The sequence below is a fragment of the Ammospiza nelsoni genome, chromosome 9 (genome assembly GCF_027579445.1).
Source record: "Ammospiza nelsoni isolate bAmmNel1 chromosome 9, bAmmNel1.pri, whole genome shotgun sequence".
Lineage (NCBI taxonomy): Eukaryota > Metazoa > Chordata > Aves > Passeriformes > Passerellidae > Ammospiza > Ammospiza nelsoni.
Genome location: NC_080641.1, coordinates 14334802 through 14360448, shown reverse-complemented (window position 1 = coordinate 14360448; position 25647 = coordinate 14334802). Strand labels below are relative to the sequence as shown.

At 43.0% G+C, this 25647-nt stretch overlaps 1 protein-coding gene across 1 annotated transcript in view; it reads right to left on the bottom strand.

The window, feature by feature from the left end:
* Positions 1-12366: 12366 nt before the first annotated feature.
* CRB1 (crumbs cell polarity complex component 1) overlaps positions 12367-25647 on the bottom strand; it is a 96625-nt gene continuing 83344 nt past the window's right edge. Inside the window, exon 15 of the mRNA XM_059477695.1 lies at positions 12367-12582. Within this exon, the coding sequence (XP_059333678.1) occupies positions 12367-12582 (216 nt within the window). The remainder of the gene's footprint in view (positions 12583-25647) is intronic.

Below are 25647 nucleotides of genomic sequence, written 5' to 3'. Positions count from 1 at the left end.
TTTGGATCTTTGAAAAACTTTAGCTAATAATTCCTTTTTGTTAAACAGTTTTTCTTGGGCTCTAGATCTTCAAGTTACTGCCAGAAAAGTAGGTATATTATCTTTTTTCATAGGTTAAGAAATCAACATATTAAGAGGAAACGAGCAAGAAAAAGGTACAGTAATAACTGATGGGTGTTATGGTTTGAACCTTTCACATTAGATGTTTAAAAAGGTAATAATAATTGTGATCTCACCAAGTATTTTTGTGCTGCTCAGCCAAGTATTACCAGAGAGATCTTGGGGATCCTGTTGAGAGGGAAGAGGGCGCCTGCCTGACCTCCTGTGAGAGCTGTGGTGGGATCTGCTGAGGGTGAGACTGTGCTGCGGAGAGCTGCTGGGGCCTGCCCTTTTTACAAACCTGGACAGCCCCTGCTCTTCTGCCCTGCTCCCCTGGGCTGGCTGCAGCCCCTCCTGCACCTTGTGGCCCTGTGTGAGCCCCTGGCACAGCTGTGCCCTGCCTTCATCCCCTCCCTCTGCTCTGGGGAGAGGCTGCTGCAGAAAGCACCTCTTGGCTTCCAGGGAGATGGGGGGAAAAGGAAGGTAGGTTTTATCTGTAACTTAGGGGGGAAAAACAATCTGTAAGGGGTGAGGTGACCCTGACTGGGTTCTGCTGCTCTATGCTTCTCTGGGGGAGGGCTCCTGACTCTTCCCCAGCTCCAGCGTGGAGGAATTCCTCTATGGGCTGTGGGTGGATCTGTGCCCGCATGGACTGCCCTGGGCAGCAGGGCACAGCTGCCTCACCATGGGCTGCACCAGGGGCAGCAGGGAGTCTCAGCTCTGACACCTGCAGCACCTCCTGGAGCAGCTCTGGCACTTGGAGCAGCTCCTGGAGCATCTTCTGGAGCAGCTGCTGCTCTTCCCTCATCACTGACCTCGGTGTCTGCAGAGCTGCTGCTTTCTCATACTCCCTCTCCTCCCTCTCAGCTGCTATTGCACAGGGTATTTCCCCCCTTGACTGTGTTATCCCAGAGGTACTGCCACTGTGGCTGATCAGCTCAGCCATGAATCTGTCCTGGAGTCTGGCTGGCATTGTCTCCATCAGAGATGGGGGAAGTTTCTCACAGAAGCTTTTTAATGTAGTTGGAGGTGTATGATGATAATTCAGCTGGAATTTTCCATGGAATGGCTATGCATAATCTGTTATTCACTCTTCTATATTAAAAGCATTTTGATACCTTATGCAGGCAAACCATAGACACTATGGTTTCAATATTTATACAGTCAATCCACAACTGATGAGAAAACTACAAATTATCTTGATAGAAAACAATGAGGGTGTGATTTTAACACTTGCTGTTAGATCTGTGCTAGCTTACTGCAGCCAGCAGAGTGGTACCAGCTGTGAAGTGTGGAAGCAAAGGGATCCTCACTGCTAGATTAAGCATGGCACATCTTGTAGTCATTCCTTTGATTTTCTACTAGATGTGTTGAAATTCACGTGTTAAAATGATAGCTATGAAAATGAACTTTTTGTTGTAGGTCCAGATTATGAGTCAGTTGAAGATCTTATAAAGAGAATCTTTGCTGAAGGAGTGGGGAGCTATGAAGTCTTTCAGGTAAAGTTCACCTGCTTTCCTTAGTTTTTTATCTCAGGACATTTGAGAGTATGGTTGCAACATGCCTTCTGTGGATGTTTGAGTCAAGTTCTTTCAAGCCCAAGAATGAGAAAGGACTGAAAATGAGGAGGTAATACCAAAAGGCAGTCTAAGTTAAGTAGCAGATTTTCCACAGATGGTGCAGCAGGACTCTTCCTGTCTATACAACACCAAGTGTCTGTGAAGAACTCAGAGGGGTTTGGGCTACCAGCCCTATGGTACCACCCTGGGTACCAAAGCTGGCTGGTCTATGAGGACTTGTGTCATTTGAGGGAAAAATGCAGCTCAAAGCACTGATTTACTGAGGACTTACTTAGAAGGAGAAATCAAAACCACTCCTATTCACTAGTAACTTCTTGGTTGTGCCTCAAAAGCAGATGAGAATTGCTTTTGCAACTCATTTTCACACAGTGCAGCTGCAGCCGATCCTGAATGATGGGCAAAGCATTTTCATTTTCATTCCAGAACTCACTGTGTGTTAACCTCATGTTCACAAAATGAAAAATAACTTTATCAAATTCATGGATTTAGATTTTTATTTGATGTGACAAGCAATAACAACAACAACAACAAAAACCTAAGCAATGCCCGGAGTGTTGTTGTGGGTTTGCTGGTGTTCAGATAAAGCAGAGGAGAGTCTCTCTGCAGATTTTCACCAGTCAGAAAAAAATGCTAACAGCTTCTTGCACTTCAAAAGCCCAGAGCCAGTCAATCCTGTTGGAAATCATGTATGAAACATAAACAAGTACTAGTTCTAAAAGCAAAGTTTGGGAAGCACATTTGGAATATGCTATGGGCTGTATATTATTTCCTTTTTGTGACTGCCTGTTTCACATTCCTTCTGAAAGTTGAAGGGCTGGGCTCCTGATGCTGTACTGCTCCACTGTTTTTTTATTTTTGGGTCCACTTCTTCTCTCAAATAATTGTCACTGAAAGATTGGGAAGAAAGCAGCAACAAACCCCCACCATACAACACTGAAAAAGAAAGGTACAGTGTGGCCTAAAATGCATCGACTAAATTTGGTTGTGAGGCTTTTCCTATTAGGTCTGTTACGTGTTTTTAATTGTTAAGTCCTAAACTACTCAGTTTCCTGGATGAGACACAGTAGGGATGTACTCTGTCACGTACAGCTTACACAATCACTTGCCTACAAAAGTTTGTTTTCAGCTGTGTATAATTCTGTGAATAACTCAACTAAATTGTCGTACTCAGCCTTGAAATGTGCTTTAGAAGTGGTAGTTACAGCAGAAAGTTCTGTCCTGCCTACAGACCTCAGCTCAGTTCCATCCTTGCATTGGCTCCACATTCAGTAAAACACCACTGCATGGAGTCAGCAGTGTTCTGTTCACTGCTCCTTTTGAGAAAATAACCTGTTAATATAGTGCCACCTGTTTAGCAGTGAGGAGGATTATGTACCTAAAATGTTCAGCTGAATAATACATACAAACATCTGACATTTGGCCTGCTCTGAGAATAGGCGACATGCTTATTTAACGATTTTGAAAATGTTAAAGTGGTGAGGTAGAAATTAAAATGTCATTTTAAAATATTTGTATTTAACTTATCTGATTCAGTCCTATTCTACATTTCCCCTTGGCATATTCGTACTGGGGGTCACGGCAGCAGTCTGACACCACAGATCCTCTCAACGATATCCTGAACATTGTTGGCATTTCAGCCTAATTAGTTGCATCCTATTTTGTGATTTGTCTTTGGTCCTTTGGGTTGCTGGCCCAGGATTTTTTTTTAACCTTTTTTTTTTTATGCTCATCATTGTCTCATTTTAAATGTCAATAGACCAGTATTTGTGTAATTGATTTTTTCCCCTTCTTTTCTCCCCAACATCAGAAAATTCGACAAGCGATTTCTACATCTGAGGCAGGCTACACAAGAAAAATCCATCCCAGGACTGAGTGACAAACACAAACTAATCCAGTCTGTGCAGGTCCTGAGTGCAGCCACATATTTTTCTGGCCAGTGCTCACTGTTACCCATAGTTCTGAACCAGAATGATCTTCTCTGGGACTGGTTTAATAATTTGTGCTACCACTGGGCCGCCTCCAAAGGCAGATCTGCATCTCTTCTCTTGGGCTCATTTCTCATGCAAAAACCTGCTGGAGCTTCCTTCTCCCTGGGGTCAGGTTTATCACGGTTCTCTATGATCCTGCCATGGATCCCACTGGAGGAAAAGGCTTGGCACTGGGCTTCTTCAACTGAACACTGAGGTTTTATACATTCCAGAAGGAAAGTTTCAAACTGCTGGTTTGCTTTAAATGACCCTCACTTGTGGCCACAGGAATATTTAAATATCTGGAAGAGCTGCAGTCACTGACATGTGAGGATGGACTGCCAGAAACTGAGGGACAGGAGCAGGGCACCTCTTGCTCTTCTGGTTTGCTCCTTTTCCTGCTTTGTCACTGGGATCTAGGTCGAGGTTGCTCCTTTTGTGGGTGTTTCTAGGTCCTTGTAGCCAAGATGCGAAGCACTGTTCCCACAGTGGTGCTGCAGGCAGCCAGCAAAGAGAGCCTGATGCTTTTTCCTCTAAAATATGCCTGGGCTCCTGGCTGGTCCTAAAGTGGCTGTGGTACAGGCAGGGTGCCCTGTCTCAATGGATGCCCACAGCTTGTTATATAGGCATCCTCCCCCTGTTTGCTGAGGAGGGATCAGAAGCAATTAAGGCTGCATTTATTTGTTTAAACTGTTCTGTCCTTCGAGCAAAAATAGTGGAAACACTCGTCACATCCCCCCTGAAGACTTACACTTCCCTCATCTGCCTAACAATTGTGCAGTTACCTGTGCAGAACTCCTGTTATCTGTGTGCCAGCTGCATGGGAGAGCTCAGTTGTTTATTTTGGGGGCAGAAAGCAGTTCTGTAACCCGAGGCTTTCTGTGCCCTGACTGCCTGGGCACTGCCAACACACAGCACAGGTGACAAGGGCCACAGCCAGCATGGTCGCATTGCCTTAGGGTTGCCCTGCTCTGCTCTTCCCTCCCACTCCTCCCCTGCTGCTGCTCCTGCTGAATCCCTGCTGCCAAGAAGGGTTAGTGCAGGTGCCAAGTGAAACTGAGTGGGTTTAAATTGGAAACACACATTTTTGTCAGCGCTGGTTATTACAGTGCGTGCCAGTGGAAATTGAGCTTTTGCTGGAACTACAGGTGGAACCTGAAAGGTCACACACAATATTGAGCTGAGGAGAATGGCATGCTTCAAACGGTGCCATGAGGAGCATAGAACCAGATGAACGCCTGTGTGGCTTTTCTCTGATCAAAATAGATGATTGAAAGCCATGATTTGGACGTGCCTGTCTCTGTGGTGCTTGACAATGTTAGATGGATTGCTGGGGAAGGAATTGCTTTGTCAAATGTCTCTGGGGAGGGAAAAATCATGGCTTGATAAAATCAGAAATTAAAAGCAAGGTTTGTGAAACCAAGTCAAAAACAGCAAAGTCACTCAAATTGGTTGCAATATAAAATCTCCCGATTTTTTTTATCCAATAAATATAATTTGAAAGAATGTAAACTCAGAAGAACCACAACTGAATTGAGACCTCTGCCTGGCCTTCAGTACTTCACCTGTGCCTTGATTCATAATTTATGCTTTGGCTTTTCACTGTGCAAGAGGTCTTCACACCTCATGGCTTGCATTATAGATGGAGGAGTTTAGGTTAAAAACATGTTTTTACTGTGAGGCTTGGGATGCTGCCCGCTCTCCACATCAAATTCATGTGTGCAATTTAAACAAGACCTCGCTCTGCTCCCAATAAATGCACACCAGATGTATCTTTTATAAATGTTAGGTTTTGCAGCATCTTGACACATGCCAGTAGTTTGAGGGCTGTGCATGCTTCAGTGGGGCATGAAAGCCCCATCCATTCATTCATCTGTGACATCTTGCAATAGTCAAAATTCTAGTGGTGTCAGCTATTTAGTGCTCAGCTTTATTGAGTTACAATGCTTAATCTGATGCTCTTTTTTTGAATTGTTTTCAGAGGTGTCAGTTTTCTTTAGCTGAGAGGTGATTGAATAGCACAGGAAAAGGAACTTGGCCAAAATCCTCTGATCCGTGATTCCTGATGTTATGTGACATTACACATGTAAGGTTTGTCCTGCAGTGAGACTTGGGGCTTGTGTTAAATAAAACATAGAGCAGACATTTGGGGCTGAGGAAAAGACTTTGCTCTCTCTTATCTGGAGACAAGATTTCTGCTGTAGGACTCTATTTATTATGGACATTTTAAAAAGTGTGTCAACTATTTTCTTTATTTAATACTGTAAATTAGATGAAGTTTATTATTAATTAGCATCTGTGGGAACAATAATCACTAGCCAGATGTAGACAATGACAAAAATTGTGGCTTAGCTAATCACTGGCCAAAAACCTGGATGGGCCAGATGCTTGCTCATGTCCTGCAGGAGCAGGTGGTGTATTTTGGAGGTGTGGGAAGTGAGAGGATTCCCTACTTGAGAATGGGTAGCTGCAGCTGGGAAGTAGTGTGACATATGGGTGTAAGTCCATGAAATGTACTCTGAAAGTTTCAGATCACTCAGTTGTAGTCAATAGAAGGATAATTCAATTTTCTTGAAATGAGTAAGAATTTTTGTGCTTCCTCAAGTGAAAGTGAAACAAATCCATGGTGGTGGCAGTACTGTTTGTGTTCCTCTTCCAGAGAACACAGAAAAGCAGTGTTTTCTTTTTAAACCCCACAAGGTCAGATCATTATTATCTTTGGAGAGTGAGGTCTTAGCAACATCCAGTTACTAAAATATTGGCAAATGTGAGTTTCATGGTTTTGGAGCTGTTCCTCATGCTGAGGCTTAAGAGATGCTATTGATCTAGGCAGTAAAATACTCTTACCCAGAAATCCCTTTGGCACACTTGGATTCTCCTGCTTTGTGTTTTTGAAGAATACACAAACTTTTATTTAGATGTCTGAAAAACAAAAGGATTGGGAAATTTTTTTTGTAAAAAACACCTAATGATGCTTAACATAGCCTGGGGCACAGAGTTTCTCATGGGCAATCTGTGACATGGAAGCAGTGGCTGACACACACGTATCTAAGGAGGAGGTAAGAGTAATACTTCAAGGGATTTGGATTCACCAAAGTGCTCTGTGGTTATTTGGCAGTGCTCAAAGTGCCCTGCCCTGGGTGCACAGTGCTGCTCTGGCTGCAGCACAGGATGCTGCTGCTTGAGTTTGGTTGGTTACACGCCAGCATACTGAGAAAAAAAAATTCTCACAAAAGTTCACATTCACCTCTCTCCTGGGTGTATCATTTTTGCAAAAGAGCTGTTGTTGCCAAGAGAATTTTTAGCAACCTCTTTGCCTTCATGGCAGGCCTTTAGAGGGATGGGGTGAGCACAGATGCCCCTTCCAAGAGGATCAGAGGACAGGGGTGTGGGAATGGCAGGCCTCAGCTGGGAAAGAGAGTGCAGAGTATGGAAGGGACCAGAAGTGAGAGGCAGAGCTGGTCCATGACCTCAAAGGCATCTTTTCACTGTTGGGAGTGGTTTCTTTGCATGCTGCCTCCTCAGTTTCTGCTGTTTGGGAAGTCAGCTGTTCCCAGGCCATGAGGGCAGGGCTGGGCACTGCTCAGAGGGAAAGAATTGTGTCCTACCTGGAGGTGTCCTGTTCTGCAGCCAGGCTGCAGAGGAGCTGAACTGCTCCCAGGGTGCCCTGTCAGGGTGCTGGTGCTTTAGAGGCAGCAGGACTCTTGGCTTCTGAGGTCATTGACCTTTATTGAAAAGTAACAGAAAGGCTTTTGAAGAGAGCAGAAAATGAGACTTCCATTAAGTGAAGCAAATCCTTACAGCTCTGCCACTTTTCTGCCTGTGCTCATCCACAGTGCTGGGAAGACAGCAGTAATTTCAAAACCAGAGCATATACAACTTCTCAGCCTGTATAAATTAGCATCTGTGGGGCTCTATTGATTTGTGCCACCCTGGGACCTGACACAAACATCCTTTTGATGTTCCAGGACAGTGGATTGGTGTGGCTGCAGCAGAGGATGGTGCAGATTGCAGTGCTGAGCCTGGCACCTCCCACTGTGCACCTCCTTCCCAAGTATGGAAAATGTTTGTTGATCACTTGACTTCTAATGGCAAGCTTGACTTCTTAAACTGCAAATATCATTCTGATCTGGGGATCATTTCCTTTGTAATTGCATGATGAAAGAATCCCATAAAGCAAAAATAATACAGGCTTTGATATAATCCTTATTTATTGGTCATTTTGATACTGCACAGAGAAAACCAGTAATAAGAATACAGCATCTAAACTGTGACCATATTATGTACATCTAGAGAAAGAAACAGTTAATTTTACATAAGACAGAGAAGGCACATAATGCAAGGTAATGCTCATTGTTTCACAGATTGGATGCCACCTTTTTCCAAGGAAAAGGGAATGGACCATGCAAGGGGGATAAGTTCCTTCATTCTTCCCCTGCCTCTGAGTGTCTTTGGAGGGATTTGGTGCAGGGCAGACTGTGTGTTTTAGCTAGCACCCCTCTTTCTTTGTAGAAGGCTATTAGGCATGAAGAGAAGGTTAAATATGTAAGGCTAGGGAATATATTGAGCTTTTTTTTTTCTTTAATGGATAGGTTGCAAGTGGTCATGAATAATATATTATGCTTCAAGCTTTTGAGTCAAATAGTGAAAGAGATTAAACAAATGGAATTTTGAAACATTTTAAGTCTTTTATGTGGAGATCCCACCACAGTAGTAGAGGTTACCAGTGCCTTTTTGGGAACCAGAAGCCAATTTCAGTATTTTTCCCTTATAGCAGCACACATGCTCTCCACAACTCCTGGATGTTATTGCTCCTCCCTGAATGTCTGTGCTTCTATACATTCTATTAAACCCCTGGGCAGAGAAGCAGAAAATACCTTGGCATCTGCTATCTCTGTCTTAACCTGTGGGTTATATTTAATCAGGGATGTTATTAGACACTCTTTAAAATGTATTCTCTTTTGTTTTAGCTGTTGTTCCCTGGTTGAGACATGGCCCAGAAAGGTCACTCTTCCTAACCATGTATATTGTGGTCAGTATAGCATGTTCATGATACAACAGCTTGGGGACTTTTTGTGCTTCTCCAGGCTGCCATTGAGCATTTCCAGCTGCAGCATCTACCTTCCTGCTGCCTTTGGATGTGGCTTCATTAATTCAGATTTTCAGGAAGTGTGTTTGGAAATGACATTTGTTGCCTTCTGGGCCTTTTTTTGTTTGTTGCTTACAAGATCATAGAGTTTTGAATATTTCACATTTTAATCCCTCTTTGAAGTAAAACATGCTCCCTGTGAGTTCCCCTACACAGACCTGTTTCAATAGGTACTTTTCATTCCTGACTCACCATCATCCTCCCACTGTTCCTTTGGCCTCACTACTGTGAAAGTCCAGCTTCACCCTTGCTACGATCCAGCTTTTGCCTCCACCTCCCTCAAGTGCCATTTGCTTTCATTTCCTTTTCTTCTCTCATTTTTCTGTGAATTTCCACCATCTTACTTTTATCACTTCCTCTCCACCGAGGCTGACAGCAATCACAACTTACTCTAATCTTAGTTTAAAGGTTTTTTTCCCCTGCCTTCTGTCTCCTTGACTTACTTTCTACAAACCACATTCGTATTTCACTGTGAGATTTTTCTCTTTGTTGTGCTTTTATGGGTGTCTTTTTAATTCTCTAGGAGCATATTCCTCCTGAACTCTCTTTAGTGTGTATGAAAAGTCTTCAGGCTTTCATCTTCTCTGCCTCTTCCTTCCTCTGTACACGCTCCTGGGTATCTTGCTCAGCCCTAAAGATTCTCTCTGTGGCAACACTTTCTGGAATATTTTATTACATCTCTTCAGATTGTTTTTCAGCTGTCTCCCAAATTTCATCCAGAAAGTCAAACCACAGAGAAGAGCAGATTTACTCTTCAGCTACTTCCTTATTCTTGTTCTGTCTTTCCTTGTGCTTTCCTTCAAGATAGTTCTCCTGGCAAACTGCCTCCATCTTCAGCTGCTTTCTCCCTTTTGCCATTTTTCTTTGGATAAGGTGAGGTGATAATTAAGCCTGGAAGGGACCTGCTGATGGCATCTAGTTCAACCTCCTGCTCAAATAAGGGCAGAGTTCAAAGTTAGATCTTTATTATAACTATTCTACTGCTATTTCTGATATGACCTAATTTCTCTTTTTCTTTCTCTATCTCTGCTGTTCCCTGAGATCTCTATCAATTTTCTCAGATGAGCTCATTGACCAGAAAACCAAGAGCATAAAGCAGGTGTGTGGAAGCATCTTCTTTGCATCCACTTTTTTAGTCCAGTGCTGCTTCTGCTGCCTGGGCCCAATTCATTCTTCCAGATTTGCCCTGGTGTGCAGGGTTTGCTGTCCCCAAGCTTTTCCCAGCCTCCTCTTCCTCACTCACTCACTGCTTGCCCTCTTGTCATCACAGCCTCACATGTCTTTGCCCTCTTGGCCACTTTCTTGGCATGGCTTGTCTGGGTGTCTCACAGATTTTTTGTGAGTGAGGCAAAACCCATGGGTAAAAATCCACAGGAATAACTTCTGCTTCCCTTGGGGTCTCTCATCTCCATGTGCTCCTGTTCTCTGCTGAATCAGTTGCTTCCTTTTCTCCCCCCCCAGTGTTTATGTATCTCTCTAGAAATGATCACACCTAACAAACTTTACAGGGTGCTTTATTATGCCTCAGCAGTGCCTCATGGGGCAAAAGCTGGGCTAAAGCATGTTTCAATTAAAGGCTACTGCTTCTGTAATTACATAAAGCCATGATTTGAAAAGATCCAGAGAAAAGAATTTCTGCTCTCTTTTATCATCATTTTAGTAACTTCTTTTTCCACTCTTTGCTCAGTTGTCTTTTGAACTCTCTGAATGTAGACTGCAGCTGTACAACAGCGATTGCATTCAAAATAATAAGCTTCAGTAGTAAAGCTGTAAATTTGGCTGGAATAAAATCTGTCATGCATTTTTGCTGTGACTACATTCTGCTCTTCTAACTCAGCTTGAATCCAACTATCCACTCATATTTTCTGTAGAGCCTTGTTTTGAAAGATATTGATGAGGACTGCAAAAAGTCCTAAATGTGCTTACTATCATAGTTACTGCTAATCATCTCATACAAAAATCAATGTGAGTGGCATTGATCTTCAGTAATCCCTTAAGGGGTCATCCAAACTCAATTAGGAATTGATCATTAATTGAAAAAATGAGTTAAACTCTAGGATACTGAGTTGCATACTCTGTTATGCAACTCCTGGAATAATCATCTGGGGGTTGATGTGTTTGTCTGGGATGTTTCACCACTGTGGGCACATGTGAGTTGAAGTGCAGAAAGAAATGCCTGCATGGACTTTCCACTCTGTTGCCTCCCTATTGTGGGTTCAGTTTGTGCGGGAGAAATGTTTGTGATTTAATTACTTGACTACAACTGAAAATTGACTGCATGAGTTATAGTTAAATTTGGCCTCTACATTCCAAAAACCCATTTGACCTGGGAGCATTTTTGGCACATAGAATCATACATTTGTTAAGGCTGGAAAATACCTTTAAGATCATTGAGTCCAACTGTTAATTTACATTTTCAAATGTCTATTTGCAAATTCATTACAAGATGTCTTTGTATCAAATGTTTGTTTCATTGCATTACGTGTCGATGTGATTTTTATTACATCTATGTATTTGTCTGTTTCATTACAAGATTTCTTCCAAGCTTCTCCATTACATTTCATACATTTGTTTCTTTTTCCACAAAGCAACCCTTTTTCTGCTGAGGTTTATGAGGTAGTTAAATAGGATTATTCCTGTTTTAAAAGAGGAAAATTGAGGAATAAAAAGGACCAAGTTTGTCCTAGTTATTTTCAAGCCAATGTTCTACCTGTAGGCCACTTCTGCCTCTTCCCTGGTATTTTCCATGAGCTTTAGGAAACATTTCTGAGCATGCTTTTGGGCAGCCAATGTACATTTGCAATGTGAGAAGCAATAATTTTCTAAAAGGGACCACTGGGTAATATTTTAATAGGATAAAGACAGTAGTGTGGATGCACACAAAATTTGTTTAGGATATTTAGATTTCATGTTTCCTAACGGGTCAGGTTGTGCCCACTGGGTATTTTAAGATGCAATCTTTTATCCTAAGAGAAATATGTGCTTTTGTGGAAACTGAAATTCATTTCACCTTTGTTTTAGTAGAAGGTGAAGGGGCAGCAAGTAAAATGAAAGAACCAGAAGGAAGAAAAACAAATTTGAAGCATTTATTTTGGACAGTTTTCACACAGCTTCCTTTTAATCCCTGATTAACAGATGAAAGAAGATACACTGAGACACAGCTCTAGTACTAAACCCTTTGATAAGAGAATTACAATGTCTTTATTGTACAGGCTTAGTTGATTTGTCTGCATCATCTTCTGCAGCAGTGACTGCCAGGCAGCCAAAGGAGAGTGCAGAGGAGAAGCTGTTTTCTGTGTGGTGTTCAGGACAGGCAGTTCCATTTATCCCAGGAGCCATTACTGTCCATAATGCCTACTGATTATCAAGGCTGGAGTTTCCAGTGCAAATAAAAATTGTCCTTGGATGGTCCAAAGCAATGATAAATGTCCTTGGTTCACTATTGAACTTAAAAGGAAAGCAGTGAAAAAATCATTGTCATGTTTATCAGAAGGAAGATGAACGTATCTAACATATGTACAGTGTCCCCTTTCAGCCAGGTCTGAGGATGGAGCAGCAGCTCTGCCCTCTCCTAGATGAGCCTCTCCATGGGTGGTGGCTGCAGCATGTCCCACATCTCCAGGCGGGAGCCGTCCTTCTCCTGGCGGCTGGGGCTGTAGGTGCCCTGCGTGGCGCGTTTGGTGGTGGTCACGGCCGACACCGCCATGGCCAGGGACAGCAGCACCAGCAGCGCCAGCGTCACCGAGCCCACGGCCGCGAACACGCTCGACAGCACGTCCCCTGCCAGCTGCAAGGATGGAAACCACTGCCAGGTCACTGCCACTAGGGACACTGAGACACATACGGCTGCCCCAGAGGGAGAAGAGAAACCATTCTATGGATGGGGCTTCACGTGGGTGAGTTACTGCTGGGGCACCATTCACTGTAGGGAATTTACACATTAACTACACCAACCCCTCCATCTCACCCTTTGGACTCCTAGAGCGTGACTCCATGTTTAGTGCTCAAGGCAGATGAATTTCCTGTAAGGACCCATTTCTCTTGACAGCTTCCTTACCTTGAAAATAACCTGCAAGTTAATATGTCTGTGGGCTGCAGTAGTAATTCAGCAATTATTTAACCACTTCAATAAATATTCATTATTCCTAGAAATTTCCCATATTATTGTATTTCCTAAATTCCTACATTTCCTCCATATTTCCTAAAAATTCACTATTCCTATTATTCCTATGAGCTTATTTGAACATATATTGAGTTACATTTCTTGCTGGAGGAGTGAAATTTATATGAATATTTTTACATATATATATAACTTACATATATAGAAATTTCACTTACATTAAATATTGTGAAATGTAGTATTTCTACAGACACTCCTACCAGTAAACTTTTCTACCAGCATTTTTGCATGAAATAAGCATTTAGAGGCTGCACAATAGTGCATAATCAGTATGTTTTCACAAGTAAGTTTTAAAATATTCATGCAGCTCTTCCACATACAGACTTCATAGGTTCCTCTACAAAAACATGAGCAGTACAATACAGGATGAACTCTGATTTTTTGGTGTTTTTTTTTTTTCTGTTTTCATGTGGCAGTGGGAAATGTAATAATGTCAGAAGGCAGAGTGCACATAAACCAATCTGTCAGCTGGAAAGTTTCAGACCAGGGAAATTTTATAGTTGGTAGATGAACGTTTTGTACACATCTCTGTATGCACTTTCATGTGTAAGAAATGCTCATGGTGAGGAGAGCAATGAAGTGATGTGGTTAGTGTGGAAAAGTGGTCACTATGGACAGAATGACCCTAGCAGGAATTGAACTTCTGGGCGGATTGTGCCATCCATCATCTTCTGATTTGTATTACAAGTGACAGCTGAACTGCCCGAGATGGATGCGCGCTTGAGGCTGAACTTTCAAATCCCCAACTATTTAGAAACAGAAAACAGCAGGTCAGAGCTTGTTTCCCAGTTAGCTGCTCCATGTTCAGGATGTTTTAGTGACCTGCTCACTTGTCATTTCTAAGGAAGGGCAATCCCAGTGCAGAGCATGAGGATGATTTTGCACTCAGCAATGGATGAAGTGCAATGGATGCAGTGCTCTGTGTGTGCATCCCCTGACTTGTGCCTTTGCCAGAGAGCACCAATGCCAGAGGGAAAACATTAAACCAATCCTGCCTCTTTTCTTCCCCTCTCCAATTCCACACTGATGGAAAAGGTCCTGCTATAATAGTAAAAGCAAGTTTGGCTCAGGGGTTCTCTCCAGGGGATAAATGATCGACTAGGATATTTTCCTCTGTCCTTGATGGTTAAATATATGGTCCCTGGGATTTTAAATACATTTTTCCCAATAGGAATAATATAATGCAGGTGTCAGACCAAATGATTGCTACTCTAAAACAAGGTGGCATGAAGCATGTTGGTCTATTAAATTGTATTGAATTGGGAAGGTTATTTCATCTTTGGATGGTGTTGCAGACATATTTGAGATCCTAGTTTGGCTCTGTACTCTGTTGGACTATATGACCCTTGTTCCTCTTGTCTCGGAGAGGCAGCAAATTTTTAATGGAATTTTTGTTCTCAGAAGCTCTCTTTTATTTTCATTGCCTGTTCTGGGAAAATAAGGACTAAGATAGTCCAGGTTAACTTTGATTCTGGGGTTGAACAGGGCATTTGCAAGAGAAATTCACTACCACAGGCAAATGGATGGTATGGCCTCACCTCTGATATGTGAAATTTCTGAATTCAGTCTCCACTTTTCCAGTCCATACTCTTTCCATTCCTGTTACAAGCCTGTCTCTCTGTATCTTTTCATTTATGACAACCTTAAAATTAATTTGATTTCTTAAAGAAGAACTTTTTGCAAAGAATTGGGGCAAAGAAAAAGCTTGTGACTTGCTACAATGGAGTCACACATCTAAATGCCATTCTCAAATTAAAATCATCACAACAGGCATTTTTAGAATTTTGCAATAGTTACTTATTAGAGAACCTTACCCATCCTGAGCCAATATGTAAAAGAAGTGACCCCACTGATCAGTATCTGGAGAGCCGAGGGTTTACCATGGTAAAATGCATAAGCTAACTTTATTTCTATGTCTATATTGCTTCTAATTTCTAAATGTGAAAAAAAGGCCTTCATCTTTTAAGGTGGATTCTATTGATCAAACCCCCGTGATGTTCCAGTGCTGTGCCCTGGTTTATCACCCCACAGCTCCCTGCTGAAGTTTCCCATAGGAGATACCCCCTTAGCAGTTGCACTGAACTGGTAACAAGAGCTGCCAGAAGGCTGTGCAGTCTGGTCCCATCAAAATCAACTGCTTCTTTAGTAATTAATGCCTGAATTGTTAAATTAATTTGGAAAATCAGCTGGCTGATCTGGAAAAAAATATCTGAAAAGCTCTGTCCCCTGTCATCTCAGAGTCTGTTCACTGCGTGTTCGGTGATGATGATAGACTGAAATAATTGTAACTAGTGATTCCAAAAATAAAAGGGTTGAGCAGCATTTTTAGTAACATTAGTGCTGCTGAAAGAGTGGAAACGAGGTTTTCTATCACTGACCATACTTGTACTTTGCATAATAGAAGGGAGTGGTCACTAAAAATGCAGTTTGAAAGGAAAGGTCCCATATCAGTGCTTCAGGCTTTTCTGGCCAGTCCTTGCTGGTGCTTCACCATGGATGGGTCTGAGCTGTGAACATCTGGGATGTCTCACAGTGCCCTGGGGCTGCTCTTGTGTGTAGCTGCTCACTTCAGTGCTCCATCCATGTCCCAAATCCCCTGGCTGTGGGTCTGGGGCATCCTAAGGGACTAGGACACACTCTGATATATCACAATTCAGCTTCATATCACCATTCCGTTCCCCACGTTAGCTGCTGAAGCCCTGGCTGCTGAGCTGAGTGCTGAGATGGCAATGGACAGATTTTGGTGTGTTTGTCACAAGGCTGTTACAGAGTACCCAGCAAGATGTGCTCTTTTGCCCAGAGCTTCAAAGGCAGAAAAGGAAAGCTCTGGAAAGGAATGGACAGAGCAAGAAAAACTTAATTTTCTCTTGGCACAAAAAAACCCGCACCACAGGACACCTGGGAGCTTGTGAAGAGAAACTAGTTCCTGAATTTTTTTGCTGTAGCCTTTGTTATTAGGGAAGCCTATGCAACAGCCCCACCCATACATTGTGAATCTCTGTCAGAAAGAATCCTTGCTAATAAATAACACATTTTTTGTGATCACAGCTATTTCTGAATGTAACTTCAGCACTGAATAACGAAATATATGCAAGGTAAATGAAGGAGGGTTAATTAATTGGCTGGGCAATACCTCAGAGATTCTCATTACAGTTTGAGGCTGGACTGAAAGACCTTCTGAGGGCTCTTCCAACCTGAATTATCTTATGAGCCTGTTCAGAAGGTATTTGGTGACAGAACGGTTTTAAGAGCCCCTAATATAGTGGAGCTGCCAGTAAAAGCTGCATCCTTGGTGGAAATGGATCTTGATGTTGATGATACCAACAAAATGAGGTTTGCTACCATTGGAAAGCCTATCTGCTTCTCACTAAGTTGTTTTTGGTTTTTTTAGGATGTTCTATTTATATATCTTTGGATGTCAGCTGACTAGTTTATTTTGGCAAAATTTTTAAAAAAAGGAAAGAAAAAACATGGTGGAATTTAGTTTTCATCTAGTGGATGGCTTCATCTGCAAAGCCAGGAGAATATGCAGGTAAAAAATCTTAATCTTTTTCTAAAATCAAGTCTTTTGGATTTTCACTAGTAGTTTCACATAAAAATTGATTTTTTTCCCTAGGGTTATTTTAATTATTAAATTTATTTTTTTTAATATTTAGATTGCATAAAATAAATTATTTATTAGAGTGACATTTCATTATAGCTCTGGATTTTGCTTTTCATTTGGTTATGGAAATAGATTTATTGTTCTGCTCTGGTTCCTTGATCCACTTTTTGAATAAGAAGGGCCGAGTTCAGAAGTCACAGTTTAGAGGCATTTTTCAACCCAGTGCATGTTTGCTTACCTTTAAGGAAACCATCTCCCAAATGGTTATTTTATAAGAAGGAACACCAGGGTTTTGCTGTAGTGAACATTTCCACGTGTGCCAAGTGTCAAAGGCAGGTGGAACAGCACGAGGGAGCCCAGCCAAGGGCACAGGGCTGCTCCTCCTGTGAGTGTCACATCAGCACAGCTGAGCTGAGCTAATCCTGCCTTGTGTCCACTCGGGGCTGAGGCAGAGCAGGAGAGAGCAGGAGGATGCAGCTGTGGCGCCGACAGAGAAGGCAGCAGCTGTGAAAGGGGCAGTGAGAGCTTCCTTGGGGTGCTGCTGCATGGGTGGGTGCTCCCTGGAGGTGTCTGTGGGGTGCGTGACCTGCTCTGGAGGCAGCACCTGCCTGCCTCTGTGCCTGGGCATGAAGGATTAACCCACCTTCATTTCAGGATCCCTCAGAACGTGCCTGGTTCTGGATGCATCCCCAGACAGAGACATCAAGGCAGGCTCTAAAACACAGGGACTGACAAACCCCAGAGACTTCCCTTCCCTGCCACGTGTGGGGCTTTTGGGGATTTCTGCAGCTGCTCATGTGCATTGGAGCTTTTGCTGGGCAAGTCTCAGATCCTGAGTCCTGACACCACTCACAAGGTTATCAGCTCATTCCTGGTAAGAACATCTGATCCCTGCTGCCCAGATTTACTGCCCCCAAATCACAGCCATTTGCTGTGGTAGCAACTGGCCTGAGTGGTCCTAATCCATGGCAGAGGTGCTTTAAAAGGGTTGGGGGCATACAGGGATATTAGTGAGCAGCCAGAGAAAAGCCATTTACTTGATTAAAAGGCCCACAGATATGCTGAGTTCATTTCACAGAGGATTTACAGCCATCCTATTGGAACTTTTTTCTCTTACAGGCTGAATTCAAATAAGAATTTGTGTAGTTCAAGGAGAAATCCAGTCAAGCACACACCAATCTGTTATCATGAGGTGCATTGATAACCCCAGCCTGTGAGGCTACAGTTTATTTTCAACAGCAATGAAGTGGCCATAAATCTATAGATTGACTTTGTTCTAATAAAAGTACCTTAAATGAAGGCACAAGAAGTCCCTTTTTCTGTGATTTTCTTTTCTCACCTTGGCAAACTGTGGCCTATTGCTCTTCCTCACATCACCTGCAAAATTTAGCTGCTCTGTTTGTGCTAAACACCAGTCACCATGCTCCAAGAGCTGTTGGGCTGTTGAGTTCAAGCAGTAGTAGTAATAATGATCATCATCATCTGTTTGGGACTCATTTAAGGAGCACAGATTCATGTGAAGCCAAACACTGCACAGGCTACTGAAAAAGGCAAACTATTTTTAAGATGTTATAAACATCACCTATTTTCTTTAACTGCTGTATCCTTTAAAGGTTTATCCTGGTTTCCTGCTTCATGCTGTTGTCCATGTGGGCACTGATCTTTGAATGTAGCTATAAACAGTTATTTTTGACATCCTTGAATAGTTTATTACTTGCTGCTTTGGTACCTGTGACAACAAAGGAAGCAGCACTTTGTGCGCTTTAGCTGATTTTCCACTGTTTATCATCAGTGAGACCACACTCCTTTTCCTTCTGCACACCTCAGAACTCTTCAGTTCATCTTGTGGGCTTCAAAAGTGGCAGTTGCATTGTACAGACATTCCTCTTGTCCCCTGAAGGGATTCCTGAAAGGTGCAGTATTTGCTGTACTGTGAACCTGGTGCCTAACAAGTTTCAGGATTACATGGTAAGAGAAGTGTTTGAATTCTCTCAGATTGAGAAGCAGAAAGCAAGAGTCTAAAACAGACCTAGGAAGACTATTGCAGGGCTTTTCTCTAGTTGAGCATTCTTTATGAGTAAGAAAAGGACAGTCTGTAGGACCAGATTCAGCTGTGGAGCTTTGAACACCTGAAGATTTCAGTGCCTGAGGTGTGGCTGCTTCCCCTTGCAGGCAGCCAGCCCAGAGCTCCAGTTCAGGGTGGTCTGCAGGTGCCACAAACTGGCTCTGGAGCCTTCTGTATGCAGGGAAACACCCCATCATTGCTTTTTCCTCTGCATCTTAGGAACCTCTCCTGCTGGCCCAGTGTTCACTGGGAAGATGCTATCCTGTTGTCCCTCACCTCCTTCTGTAGCCCTCTGAAAATATCTCTGAACCTCAATATCTCAAGAGCTGTAGATCATCTTGAATTTCCAGCATTGCTGTTGCTGTTTCTGCCATCAGCCCCCGATTTTTTTTCCTGATAGGTGCAGGGAAATACAATCCCACTGCCTGGAGGGCCTGAATGAGACTCTGACTCCTGTACCTGCCCCTGTGGACATTGCTGAAGAAAAAACTTAGGTGACTAATTCTGATGTGTGCAGAATATCCACAATACTTAGGCAGTTAATGTTGAAGGAGAAAGATTTAAAGTAAACTTTTAGATTTCTTTTTTGTTTTCTTGTGGGTGTTATTGTCTGAATATTTTCTTGAAACATCTCTGAAGAAATTATGTTCACTACAACCTCTTTATAGTATATGTTTTTATATAAGGTAGTTTGAATAGTTTGTCTTAGCTGACACCTGACAGTTTTAATTGATTCCTTCCTGAAAAATGTCAACTTTCAGTTTTCTGACAGTTCTTGAAATCAAGGAAAAAGCATAGAGAGAATTCATGTTAGTTGCTATAATGATAAATTGATCATCTGGCTTGACCAGCTATAGATCAGAAAAATGCAATCTTTACTATGGAGGAAGAATTATGTCTGTGGCAGTCTGTGAGAAAATGAAGAAGATGGAGATGATTGAAGTCTAGGATTTAGCTGGGCTTGCAGAGAAAGCACCTCATTAAGAAATTCTGACAGCCTCCCTCCTGGCACGTGAAGTTGCACTGTTGTGACACTACAGAAGTTAATGAGGAGGTTTGTTCTAATTATAGTGGAGCAAGAAATTGGAGACTGGAGACGGAGCTCTCTGAAGCGTTGCAACTGAATTGTAAAGCAGACTTCAGTGGAACAAGGGTGTTGTTCATATTAGTCCTGATCTCCCAGTCAGACCAGCTCACCCAGACCTCCTCCTCCCCACACTGGGCTGCAGGACCATTCCCAGATCACCTAAACCAGGGCTGTGTTTAAATCAGAGCAGTTTGCCCCCTCCTCAGTGCTGATACATGCAGCAACACATGGCTTAGGTGGCCTTCTATTGGCAGTATCAGCCTTTTGGCCACAAAGCTTTCCCAGCTTGGAAGGCTCACTTTGAGGAATTAACCTTTAAAGAACAGGCTACCTACAGTAACTATAATTCCTTTAACTACTTGTAGTATTGATATCTGATTTATATTAACTGTTTAATGCAAGCAGTCCAGACATAGAAACAGAGGAGTTCAGTATGTCTGGTATGGTCTGTCTCAGGAAGAAGCAACAATAGTCCTGGCTTTGGCCACCACACCGTGCATGAGCTCAGCCATGCGCCCAAAAGAGCCAGAAGTACACAAGCAGCCCCTTAAAATCTGCATCAGCTGTTTTGCTGGATCAGTATCTCCCAGACTGCTGAATGCCTTTTAGGCAGCAGAGTGTTGGTTGCACAGGGAGCAGTGATTTGGGTGCCAGTTTGGGAGGGCAGCTCTCATTGAGCTGGGGGCTTTGAGACGGCTCCTTGATAGTGCTCCTGCAGCAACTGCCAGTGCTAATTTTGTCAGTGTTCCAGCTCTTTTTAAGATCATCTGAGTGGTGCAGCACAGATTAAATGTGCAGCTCCAATGTGTTGTTATGAGATGCCTTTTAAAATTCTATCGACAGCCTCTGGTGTAGGAACTTCACCATCTGCTGCAATCTGAAAGGATAAGAGGGAAAAATCTATAGCTGGTGCAAATCCAGGCAAACCATGCTGAGGGGGAGTTTGTCCCATAGCTGCTATATCACAGACTAGACAAATGTTTTAGTAAAGGTGTCAGTCTCTGGGGTGCAACATCCTTTTCCAGTTTGGGAAATGCTTTGGGGCATCATACAGAATTATTTTTGTGCGTGACTGCCAGCACAGTGTATCAGGTGGTGTTTCTTCACAGGGCATAACTGCTTTGCAGCTTTGAGACAGCAGATTCTGTGTGAGTACATCCTGGTGGTGGATAAAAGCCTGATCAGGCAAGCATCTTGCACGAAGAAATGGGAGATATTTGAACTCAAGACTATCACTGAAAAGGCTGGCTTTCTGATTTCCCTGCACGTGGCCAGGTTGAGTTTACTGCGTCCCTGGAGCTGCCACAGTAGAAGTGGCACATGAAGAGGGATTTGGAAAAATACACAGGCCCTTTTGAGGAAGCCTGCTGTCATGGGAGAGTGAATTGGTGTGCAGGGATCAGGAGGTTAAACCCCCAAACAGGAAAAGACTAAGAAAAGATGCCACAGTGCTGAAGATGAGGGCAGGACAGTTTCCAAGGAAAAGAGATGGAAAGAGGTTCAGTAGACAGAATGAAATAGTTAAAATTATGAGAAAGAAGAATGGATTTCAAAACTGTTTTCTTCACTGATTGCACAGGTGTTGGTCAGAGCAGCATGTGCATGGTGATGTTGTGACACCCAAGATGGGGCTGATGGTAATGACAGCATTTGGAGAAGAGAATGGGGCAGGGAAGGGTAACGTAGGCCATCAACAAATAAGTCAAGGAAGCACCTAAACCAGTCCTACTGCAAACCTTTGCTTTTCTGATTTTTTTCTATGTGTGTTTTATCTGTCATTCTAGATTCCAATCTCTTCTGTACAGGGCGAAAAAAAAAAAGTAAGAGAGATTTTGCTGAGGTATTTGCAATGTGGAAGTTCTGTCTGAGTGAATACCTGCTTGTTGTTTCTCCTCACTAATGTGTTTCCTTGCACATTGTTTTCACCAGACAGGATTTGCCTGTATTAGGAATTATCAGTCTCAATTAACTGGAATGGATTTGCACAACCTGACTTGTGCACAATGTGGAGTTGCTCAAAACTCCGCTTTTCAGCACACAGCAGTTGAGGTTAAAGATCTGTTTGTTAATCAGTGATGTTAGTGGTAGGTGTTCAGAGAAGAGAACAGCCCCAAGGACCCATCAAAGCCCAGCCTCACAAAGGGAGCATCCATCTCCTGAGCTGAGAGGGCTGGGCTCCCTGCCTGTGACCATGGCTAGCAGGCTCTGGTTCTCTTCCCCCAGGTCCTGGTTCTCTTGCTGAAACTCGGTGCTGAAATTGAGAGCCCTGCATCTCCCTGTTTTCTGTGGGAGTGAGAAACTGCTCTGTCCAATGCTGCACAATAAACAGGTGGGTCAGCTGTGTATGGCACAGCACAGGCTGTTACAATTCCTGCCCAATTTTGTAACTGCCAGACCCTTTCCACCCCTGCTTCTCAGCTAATAAGTGAAGGCAACGATCTCAAAACTGTTCCATGAAATTCTTGTCCATTCCTGGTGCTGAGCTCCTGCAAACCAGCCATGTGTTGCTACCTAGCATTAATAGGATGCTGTCAAGTGGTGCTGCAGTAAGGAGCCTGTGACTGTTTCACACTGTCAGACAGCAAGGTATCGAGTCAGCAGCGAGCCTTTGCTGGGAGCAGCACTTTGATTGCAGCCATCTCCTGCTTCCAACTGTAAATATTAATAGTATAAGATAGACCTTCACTGGCTACAGAATATTGCCTTAGCATGCTACGTGACACTGTCACGTTACTTTGCTAATTATATTCCTTGATAAAGACTTTCAGTGTGTTTTTATCCCACTGGCTGTTTTTTTTTTTTTTTTCTAGTAGAAAGCTGATTTGAGACAACAAAAATAATTTATGGTTTAGCTTCAGGAGAGACTTTGGAAGAGGTGCATGTAGGTAAAGTGTAAACGAAAAAAATCTAAAAACTGCTATGTTAATAATTATTCAGACTTGATTTAGACCTTTCATTTGTTAGCAGAGTTAATTTTGATCTTTTTTTTTAAGTGTTGTCTTGTTGACAGAATTGTGTGACTGTGTGTCTACCTCTGAATCTCACCACTGTCCTCAGGGATTCTTGGATCAAGGACTGCATACCTAATATGGGACCTATCATTGTATCAATGTATTGATATCATTGTATTGGTATTGTGGCATTCAACAGGTTTGCATCTGAATGTGAACTGGATGAAGCCAACTCTGATAATTGCTTTTTGGAGATCTGCTGAAGATGCAAATGTTTTAGAAAGTGTCTTTCTGTGTTATAGCCAGCAGAGCACATGAGAGAAAGGTCTCTGAAAATGCAGTAGAAATTTCTTTTAACTTTCTACTCCACGCTTTTACCTTACTGCCACCTAAAGATAACTAACAGAAAATACATTGTACTGAGATAAGAGTACAGATGAGATAGTTTTATCCTGATATGCTGGGAAGGAATGGTAACCCTATCAATGTCTTTCTTTTAAGAAGAATTTCTACATTTTCAGATTTTCTTGAAGATCATACTTCTTGGGAATAGGAAGGAAATCTGCTGACTCAGCTCACTGAGTTTACCTCTGGTCCCCCATGGCAAGGTGTGCTGACTGTGAGGCCACCTCACCCTGTTCCTGGCCAGGTCTGTTGAACTCAGATGATTAACTCAGATCTCCTCAGTACAGGCTGAAAGTAGCATTTCTGCAGTGCATGGGGTCAGGTCACCTCTGCACGCAGGTGTAAGGCATTTCTGGCTGAGCCCCTCTGATTCCTCCTGTCTCAGATGTGAGTGGCTGCTGTGGAACAGGCAGCCTGAGTGGCTCCTCCTCCTATGCACCACCCTGGTGCCTTGTTTCTCATTCAGCAGTTTTCAGTTTGGAGAATGCCTGCCTTCAAAGCAGCCTTTGGTCAGAGAGGGAAACTGAGGCATGAAATAGAAACACAATTAGCCCACGACCAGTCAGGCAGCCCATGGTGGAAACAGTGGTTGAATTTAATCCCTTCCCTCTGCCCAAGCTCCTCCTGTCACTGCCCCTGCTAGTGGCACTGCTGAGGTCTGGCCCAGGAGGTGCCCTCCAGGCTCTGCCTTGCTGGTGTCTGAGCAGTTGCTGGGGCAGGAATGCAGGAAGCCCTGAGCAAAGAACCTGGGACTGGCAGGCGATTTTTCATGGAGCTGTTGCCATCAGACATTTTTGATGTGTGACATTTTTTTAGAGAGAAGTTTGGTATTCTCTGTTGTTCAAACTGCAATACTGCATTTACACTGGTAATAAATCCCTCATATGTGCCTACTACAAGTTTACAGTCTGCACTTGGACTAAACTCACACTTCCACACCAGGACAGATGCTCTTTGCCAGGATGGCCAGGCAGGATTCCTCTGAGGCAAACACCCTGGAGTGCAGTCCTCACTCCTCTCTTTCTGAGGCTCACCTCCCTGCCCCATGGCACTATTGCAGATTCAAGCCTGCTCTGGTTTTATCTATTTTCAGGTATTGGAAGGATGTGGTTCCACCAGCCTGACTAGTGCTAACAGCCTCAAGCCAGTGATGACCCTTTTTGTTAAAGTACTTGGCTCTGGTCACGTTGCAGTGTTCAAGATTGTTCATCCTCTGTCAAAGTTCCACTCTGAAGTCTCACAGACCTGACACTTTGCTTGCTGGAAATCTGTATTTTTCATACCACAAAATAGGCCATTTAGTTCAAGTGAAAGTGTGATCAGTGATTTCCAAAATGCTTTTTTGTATGGCTCTGAGTAACTCTCTTCTGATTGATACTTGCATCCTTCCTCAAAATATTCCCAAGCTCATATGCATTAGCAAAGTAATCAAAAAATCAGGCAAGTTATCTCTGTTTTGGCACAAGTTTCATACATTAGTGTTTTCTCCTGGAAGAATACTTCTGCTTCCTCCTTCGTCAGTAGTTTTTGGAGAGGATGGAAAGAAATGATCAGAAGCTAAGAATCTTTGACTCCAAATTTTCTGGAAGTGAATTAAGTTGTTTCAGGTCTCTGAGTCCAGGCCAGTTACAGTCTGAGCAGCCTAAGTGCTCCTCCAAGGCAGAGTGGGTAGCTGATACTGAAGGGAAATTTACCTTTCCTGCCTACTCCATCTAGAGAACCTCACTGCTTTGGAGATTATTGCTTAGCAGCAGGTTCTACCAATAATGCTTTAGTAGATTTAAAGTGTTTAAAGCATCCTGGGGAAGACTGTGCTCTCTCTGTGTCTGTCTCTCTCTCTCTCTGTCCACTTCCTAGTGAAGAACAAGATAATAACACGTGGGCACCTTACAGAGGTGCCCCAAGCATTCACTTGAAATAATGAATAATTTTCCTGTGTTCAGATGCAGCCCTGGTGTTCAGTGCTGTTTGACTTTTACACCTACTGAAAGGACAGGTGAAAATTTGGGTGGGATAGTGACTTCCAAACCTGCAGAAAGTGACAAAGACTCTACTACTGGCATTAGGTCTATCTTGAAGGATGGGTTACATTCTCATATGTACAGAAACCAAAGCATTTTCTTTCAGACTGAATGAGGATTGTGTTTGATTAAAGGAAACAAAATAAGAAAGGACCAAGTGCAATTTTCCATGAGACACAGCAGTGTCCTGCCTGATTCCCATGTGCAATATTCTGGTTAGTTCACAAAATGGTAGCATTTGGGATGAAAAAGGCAACAGTGAAATCCCTGTGAAAAATCTGTGCCTGTGCTGCCATTTCACTGTGGGCTCAGAGTGAGCCTAGATAAAACCAGACATGTGCATTAGCATTGGTGAATACCAAGTGAAATTAGCCTTGCAGAAGAGGTGGTGTTGCCAGGCCCTCCCAGAGCTGTCTCTAGTTTGTCATTGATTTTAATTGGGAGCAGGTTTGGGCTTTTCTTTGGAGTCTATTTTGGCTTGGGGTATTTTTGGGTGTGCAGTTTTTTGTGTGTGTGCACATTTGTTTTATGTTGTTGGG